Here is an 8233-nt window from a genome sequence, read left to right as displayed (position 1 = left end):
TCCATCTGCTTCCTTGTTTTCACCTCTTTCCCCCTTCTGTCTTATTCTTCGAGTCACCATCTGTAATGTCACATTGTGTTTTGCTGTCACATACTGTTTCTTTGCTGTCTTGTTTCTTTGTGTCACGACTCACATACTTGGTGAAGGAAACTTCTCAAACTGGGCTTTTCATGGTCCTGTGGCTTGTGTGCTAGAGCTTGAGGTTGGTTGTCTTTACAAATATCTTCTGTTGGCGGAAGGAGCAGACAGGAAAAGGACTGCTAGTAATACACTGAACATTGCACAAATCATGCAGACAGTGTATTCCCTGTTCCACATTTCAGAGGCTGAGCTCCTGATGAAAGAAGACTATATTATAGAAGTGTTGGGAATTTGATTCAGTAAATGATTTTTCACTCCTTTGAGTTAGGATTGAAGGAATCAAGACAAAGCTGATGCTTCATTCCACTTAAAGTGCCTGCCTGGCTACCTTGATAAGTAGACTTGATACCTGACATCTGTTTGGCAGGTGAAGAAATAAGACAGCATGACTGTTGCAGAAGCGAGGCAAGGCTGATGTGAAGTAGGAATGAGATAGGTGTGATCTTTGGGAGTTACTGTCAGATGATCTCATACTGTGAGTAGCTCTGCCTGTAGGTAGGCAGGAAGGGGTGGTGGAATAGCAGCTGTAGTTGTCAGCAGTCATGTGACCATACAGATGGGAGTTGTTAAACGTACATCACTAGTGTAATGCTTTTGTCATTCACAACCAGCAAAAGAGCAACAGCTACTGAGTTTACCTTTTTGTCACTGTGCTGTTTATTAAGAGACAAGGCAGGGAGGATTTCAGAGATGACTGTGCAGTTAGCTGTCTTTAAGAAATAATTCTGTTGGGATGCTTTGTAGGTGAAGAAAGATTATTTCGTAGTTCTTTTTATCTCTTTCCTACAGCAGGTTTATTTTCTGCTGCATATCTGCTGTTACTTTTTAATTTCTGAAGAGACTGTGTATTCTCATTGGGTTGAATAACTCTGAAGGAGATAATATTTTTCTTGCATTTAATTTAAATATATTCTTTAGCCATAGTTTTGATTCCATTCCTTTGTGTTTCTGGTCTATCTGTGTCTTGTGAACAAGAATAATATTAAACCAATCATATTTTTTTAAAGGTGGGATATACTTACCTGAATATTTTATTCTTTGTCTTAAAACAGTTCCTCTATTGTATCTAATTTGTACTTTAAATAATTGGTGTTTCTCTTTACAAATACTCAAAGCAAGTATGTGACATTGATTTAAAAAAAAAATAATCAAACCTTAAGTTTTTTGAAGTGGATTGGTTTAAAAAATGCTTGCTTCAAAGAGGCCCAGTTTCTGATCGATGCAAAGCTGGTGATACACTGAGTGAGGATACACTGCCCTCTTATAATATCCCTTCCTCTCTAAATACTTAAAATTATTTGTTTCTGATAAGCCTTCTGGCTGCTTGTTTTCCTTTATCTACTAATCGCTTGCATTTACTGTTTGTATTTTTTTTTGTACCATTCTCCACTCACATGTAGCAATTTGTCTTCCATTTTCTGTACATTATTTTGCTTTATCTTTCAGTCTGCTCTTAAGTGTAAGCAGCTTTGCTTCTAAGCAGAAATGCTGTCTAGTTGGTGCTGCCTGCACAATGAAACTCTCCAAGCACATTGAAGAAATGTCACTCTGATCACTTCTAAATAGGAACCTCATACTAACTTCTTTAATGCATTGGGTATCAGCTGTTGAAAAAGAAGTGAACTGAAACTTTAAGCTGTTGGTTATTTCTTAATTTAGTACATTATTTGACGTTTTTGTGTATGAGGTCAGAACCTGTTGCCTCACATGACCAAGCAAACCTGGAGCCATTCCTACTGCTGGGATGGAGAAACACAGTCTTATGTATGGATTTTGTGATGATTTGTTTATACTGTAGGAAAACCCCTGTCTTTAGAGGGCAATAGCTGTAGTTAGTGGTGTCTTTGGCCATAAATACTGCCTTTAGAGGAAAAAATGGTTAACCACCTTGTGGGATTTTTCTTGGTACTCGCTGCAGTAAATGATCTAAAATACAAACCAAACTTTAAATTCCTTTCTTGCATCTATGTTTTTTCTTTCTTTTTTTTTTTTTTTAATTCTCTCTTGGTGGCCTGCATTAAATTGTTTTCTATCCTAGGAATTAGGATATTTTTGATTTTTCTATCATCAAAAAAAAAAAAAGCAGAAGAGTTCTGGCTTATGTTTTTGTATCTGCATATAGACATTGAAAATATTCCAGCACAGTTGTTTTAGATGTGGGTAAATATTTTATAAACATTTGTTTGCTAGCTTCAAATTATATTTGTGTGGTCAGATACATTTCCAGCTTGAGTGTGATTGTTTTTCTTCTCTAGAATAAAAAAGGCATAGGGAAAAAAAGGAACTAGTCATATGTGTCAGAGACAAAAAAAGAAAATAGTTTCCTTAAACCTATTGTCTGTTTTAGACTGGATTTGGAAAGGTGCCAGGGTACTTTCAACTCTGGAGAAGGAGCTGAATACTCTGCATCAAAAAGGAATAACTTTGTATATTTCCTTGGAAAACCATCCAGTAAGAGGTTCCTGCAAATAAAACTTTCTTCGTATTTTGTAATCTGTGTGTACTGATTTAAGATTGTGTTTTAAAAGCTAATGCACAAGTGTTCTATTGTAATGGTGCTGTTCTTTAGAGATCTTTTGAATATTTTAGTATTCTTTCCTTCTTCTCTATTGGAAAGATCGCAGTCATGAAAGTTGAAGTTTGTAGCCTTAGTTTGGGTGAAGAGTTCAAAATTTTAAAAGAAACAATTCCTACCATTTATGTTACACAAGTCTGTTTTGACATCTTTTCTGGACAAGTTTTGAGGAAAAGGGTAAGTAAATATATGAGCTTGATGCTTTCTTGCAAGTTAGACAAAAGTATGGGGTTTTGGAACAGTATGTGGTAACTTTGAATGTGCCACAACTTGCTATACGCACCTGGGCCAATGACTTACATACCCTCCAAGCAAGGAAAACTATAAACATTTGGTATTACCTGGTAGGATTTGGATTTTATTACATTTGAGCTCCCCCATTTGTGCATGGATGATGTTTGCCTACATTACTGGGATGCAGAGAACACAAACCTGGAAAGGGATCAGTACAGTTTGCTGTTCTTTGTCCTTTTTCTTTTTACATAGCTTCCCTCTGTCAGTGCTTTGAGAGGGCTGTGTTACATGTACTTGTAAATGCGGAAAACGGTTAACACTTTTTTCTCCAGTGTTTTATATATTGAGAACAATCCCCAAAGTAAAGTCATTAAATATAATGAACACATTTGAATCATGTTTGAATGAAAATGCAATAGTACCTTTATTTGTGCCTTACAGGAAGAAAAGGCTTCTCTCCTGCATCGTACTCAGGAAGAAAGGAGAAAACGAGAGGTAAAGTAGACTGTAAGCGTTTGCGTGCACACTGGATTTTTCTTTGATGTAGTAACATTTACATTCCAAAGTACTCCTGCTGCAGTCTGCTTGGTTCAGGAATGTTTTGTTTCATTTTGCAAGTCCTATATAGTCCTCTGGTATACTAGAATTGACAAACTGCTTTTAAGGTGCTTCTCAGAGGGTAGTTTTAGTCTCAAAAGAAGGTAAGCATGCACTGGGTGCAAAGAGAATTCTCCCTTTTATTTTGGTGCTCATTTGATCTAGTCTTTGTTGAGAGAAGATAGGTACTTGGCTAGTAAATTGCATTTTTTGCCTTGTCTGTATTCTGTTACTGTGGGTTGGTCTTAGCAAACTGTCTTCTCCTCCTGGTTCTGCTATGGTTTCTTGGATGACCTTCAGTAATACACTTCCCCAGTGTGTGCCTCAGTTCTGTGAAGGTAAAATCACAACAGTGATGTTTGAATGCATCCAAAAGTGCTTTGAAATCACCTGACAATTGGGACGCAAAGAGAAGTTGATGTGTGAGGAGGGAAACCTTGATACTGGTTTGTGGTAGAAGCTTACTGCCATGGATAATTCAGTCGGGAATAATGCAAGGAAGGAATAGACACTGAAAGGAAAACCCACCAGTTTTAAAACATAAATATATATGCAGTATGAAAACAAAATTGAGTAGTATGGAATTTAAGTGAGTATGTTAATTTTGTAATTTTCTGCCCCCTCTGATTTGAGTTGGTCTTAAAAATTATTTAAGAAGTATAACTATGTAGGTTTCACAATAATCAGGAAAACAGCTGTTCGGCCCTTCAAGGTGTGCTTGATCCTTGCTAGATTACATACAGGTTCTGCAGTGGCTCCTCTGTTTCTGAGGACGGTTACTGCTCTTTGTTCTTTCCAACACGGCTGTATGATTATGGACCAAATTTAAGTATGAAGTTACTAGGATTTAACCAGTTAGTTCAGAATTATGTTAATAATCAATTTATGATCATTATATACTTACCAGCATATGCAAAAAGACTTTTTTGTGCTTTATAAACTTTTTACTACATATCACCATATATTGCCATTCAGTTGCTTGATTCTGTCTGCTGCAAAGCTGATGCAGAGTCATATACTTGTATCTGTGTATGTACAGACACACACACAACAATTTTCTATGGCATATGTCAGTTTCTCACAAAATGAACGACTCCTGAGAATACAAACAGTTATGGCTTTTAAAACGAAGTCTGTAGCAGAATCTTAGCAGTGACCTCAGACTTAAAACCTTTGCAATTATGGGTCACTAATTGACAATTATGTATTCTAAGATAAAACCTGTACTTTTTAGTCAAGCATTACATTGTGATTATGAAGAGACAGTGCCCCTCTGTAATTGAAGCTGTCTCCTGCTTGCCCCCATACTTTGCGCTTTTCCTGTTAGATACTTCGGAGAAAAAAAAATCCTTTGGCCTATCGAAGTTTTGATGTTCGTCCATGCTTTAGTGGTGATTAGAATCTTTCAAGTATATGCTTACTCAGATAAATTGCTTTAGGAACCAGGGTTTCCAAGAAAAATAAAATAGGCATTGGATAGCAATTTCATCTGCTGTTTCCCTGGTCAGTTCAGGTTAAGTTCTTAAGTTGAATGTGTCTTTCTGGGCCAGTAAATTAGAAATCAAGGTTTTGTGAGTTGAATGTTCATATGAACTTTCCCGAATGTATTGTAACAAAAGTTATAAAAACATTTTGATGTTTTATTTTACTTGGTGGCCCTCAGAATTATGAGCCTATTGTAGTTTGATGATTGATTAGGTTAAAATTTCTGTTACCTAAGCAGGCTTCTCTTTTTTTTTACTCTCGATCTTTGTAGTTTCTTAGTAGCTTTAGATTCACAAGCAACTATTTTACTTACTTTCCTCTCTCATCTCATAAGAAACTATATGGACTTTTATTAGAAACCTAATTACAGCAGCTGCTTCCCTTAGATATTAATTGTGATGGATATGTTGGAGTGTTGTTAGGGGACTCGCTGAAATGCTCTTTCCATAGTACCTTAAACAAGCTGGCTTTCAGTTCCTTAGAAAGTGATGATTTTAACTACTCTTTCTAGCTACTGAGGACAACATCATAAAATGATTCACTTTATATTTCTGGTTTGAAGGAGGGACCAGTAATTTTTATTAATTTCCATACTGTGCTCCTGGGCTTAAAGCGTTAAACATCATTTTTCTTTTCACAGTACTATTGTCCTCAAATAACTGATTTTTTTGGAGTGTTTGGTTTATTTGGTGTCCCCTCCCCCCCATATTTAAACTGCACCAGCTTCATAATACTGATATTTTTTTTTATATATATATGTGTTTACTATACAAGTAAGCAGGTCTTCAGTGTTATCTGATGCATGCTTGAAAGACGAATGTTGACACTGTGCTTGATGAATTCTTCAACATTTTAATATTAAGACTTTGTCTAGTAGAATACAAATGTGTTTATTTTTATATCTGTAGTATTACATACTTACTGAGTATTAAAAATTCTTTTGCAATATCTTAATGGTAAATTTACATTTAAAACCAAAAAGTTTTCTCCCTGATTTATGTGTGTTGGATACAAACCTTAAAAGTCTTTACCTTACTAATGATTAGTGCTTATTTTTCATTAAAGCATACTTTTGAATAAAAATGTTTTTGATAAAATGATAGAAATTGGAGTCAATGTTGAACAATGTTGATTTCAGTTTTCTTGCTTTGCTTCACAGGAAGAAAGGCGGAGGCTGAAAAATGCAATAATAATCCAGTCATTTGTAAGAGGGTACAACGACAGAAAACATCAAGTAAGTACTTATTTATTTAGAAATGCAGGGCAATTTTGCTGAAAGTGTGACTTGATAGTAATAAATAACTCCATTGAACTGTCTTCACCTTTTTGACTACTGTGTGCCAACAAACTGGAAGTTCTTTTTTCCCTCTTGACGTTTTCATTTGCACTTCAGTATTTTAGTAGTTGGATGTTGATTGCACAAAACATGGATGTGACAGTGGACTTCAGTGGGATTATGCAGGTGGTTTTTTTGAGCTGACAAAGCAAATGAAAACAGTTGGGTATTAGCAGCTTTCACACGCCGGTGGAGCTTTTCCCCTCAAATATGGCTAAGGTAGTGGTTTTGAGTCAAAAATACGTCTTTCTAAGATGCTGTTGGATAGATTATACTAATAAAGAGTTATATCTTTTTAAATTTGCTAGCATGTGTTGAGTAAGCTAGATGAAAATGTTAGATGTGATATTCTTTACCTGAAAGGCAACAAAATACGTACTTTCTGAATTACGGAAAGCAGTTACGGCTTTATGATACTCTGTGTGTGTTTTGATCTCTTAACAAATACGTGATGTATCTGTTTTACTACTTTGCACCCTCTTTGAATGGGAACTTGAAGCTTTTTGGTTTGCATCTCTATTTTAAATTATAACCATTACTGATATATTGATGCATGTCTTATTTTTAAGTACTCTATCCAAAGAAGTGAATTTGATCGCTGTGCTAATTTGGCCCAATCTGGAGGAACTTTTTCCACAGCAAATGGAGCTAATTTGACTCTCTTAGTTCGTCAGTTACTCTTTTTCTATAGACAGAATGAGGATTCTAGGCGTTTGGTGAGTACTGTTACATACTTTGATCTGTAGTACTTTTATTTCATGCACTTTTAAAGTACTCTTTCAGTTAAAAGAGTTTTAATGGATGCAAAAATGGCTTTGACCACTTCAGTAAATTCATTTAAGAATTACGGCTTTTGTTGGCCTGTACTCTGCTGTTTTTCATTTAGACAGAATAACTTAAAATTAGATTTTCTATGTGCCTGTGCGCACACACAAAATCTGTGAAATGAAGCCTTGAAAAATCCTGTATTATTCACAGTAATTTATGAAAAATAATGTAATTCTATTAGAATTTAATTTGTAAACAGTATTTTCCACTTAGCCCTCCGATCATTCTTAAGGTGTTTGTGTTACGTTTTATTTCCTCACTGCTCAGTAATGCTGACATATCAATTGCAAAGTAACTGCAAATTTCCCAAATTATGATTCATAGTGTATATTAATAATGGACATTGAAGAATTATGAGTATTTAAAAACAAAAAATTAACAGATAAATTTGTTCAGAAGTAAAGTTATTTTTGAAGTGTAATTCAGTGTTAAGTTTAGTACTAGCACCTGTGTACTTTATGTTGTGTAACAATTGTTTTTTCTCAGCTGAACAAAGTTGTGTTAGTTTGTTTTTTGTAAGTCCTTTAAAAGTATCAAAACTAGAATTGAAATATTATGTCTCTGTTGAAATAAAAGATATAACTTGTTGTTATAAACAGTAAACTTACACACATCTTCTTCCAGGTATGGATGTGTCAGAATTTAATTAAACAGAGTTCTCAGTTTGTTAAGCAATTGGATGGTCCAGACAGACTTACTTGCTTATTCCAAATAAAAAGACTGTTGGGCCTGTGTTGCAGGTAATTTTTTTCCTATGTTTTAGCTTATAGAAAGTGTTCAGAAATTATGTTGAGCACTTGTTTGTTTCTTTTTGCAGCAGGTAATTAAACGTGAATTTATTTTATGGAGAGGACTGTTTATGTTAAGTTTATGTGTAGGCCGTGATATAGGATACTTTCCTAGGTAAGAACAAGGGAATGTTCTTTAAGCTCCATTGACTTTCCAAGGATATGGTTTGGATATATTTTGTTTTAAAACTAGTGTTAAGTAAGATGCCTTTCCTCATGCTTCATTTTGAATTTAAAGCATGTTAAGCA

General features: G+C 35.0%; 1 protein-coding gene across 1 annotated transcript in view; it reads left to right on the top strand.

The window, feature by feature from the left end:
• The first annotated feature begins 2767 nt into the window (after positions 1-2767).
• UBE3C (ubiquitin protein ligase E3C) overlaps positions 2768-8233 on the top strand; it is a 63779-nt gene continuing 58313 nt past the window's right edge. Inside the window, exons 1-5 of the mRNA XM_010018875.1 lie at positions 2768-2893; positions 3392-3445; positions 6192-6266; positions 6938-7084; positions 7821-7936. Of these exons, the coding sequence (XP_010017177.1) occupies positions 2768-2893; positions 3392-3445; positions 6192-6266; positions 6938-7084; positions 7821-7936 (518 nt within the window). The remainder of the gene's footprint in view (positions 2894-3391; positions 3446-6191; positions 6267-6937; positions 7085-7820; positions 7937-8233) is intronic.

This window comes from Nestor notabilis, unplaced genomic scaffold (genome assembly GCF_000696875.1).
Source record: "Nestor notabilis isolate BGI_N333 unplaced genomic scaffold, ASM69687v1 scaffold1667, whole genome shotgun sequence".
NCBI lineage: Eukaryota > Metazoa > Chordata > Aves > Psittaciformes > Psittacidae > Nestor > Nestor notabilis.
Note: the sequence above shows the minus strand (reverse complement) of the source record. Positions and strands in the feature narration are given on the sequence as shown.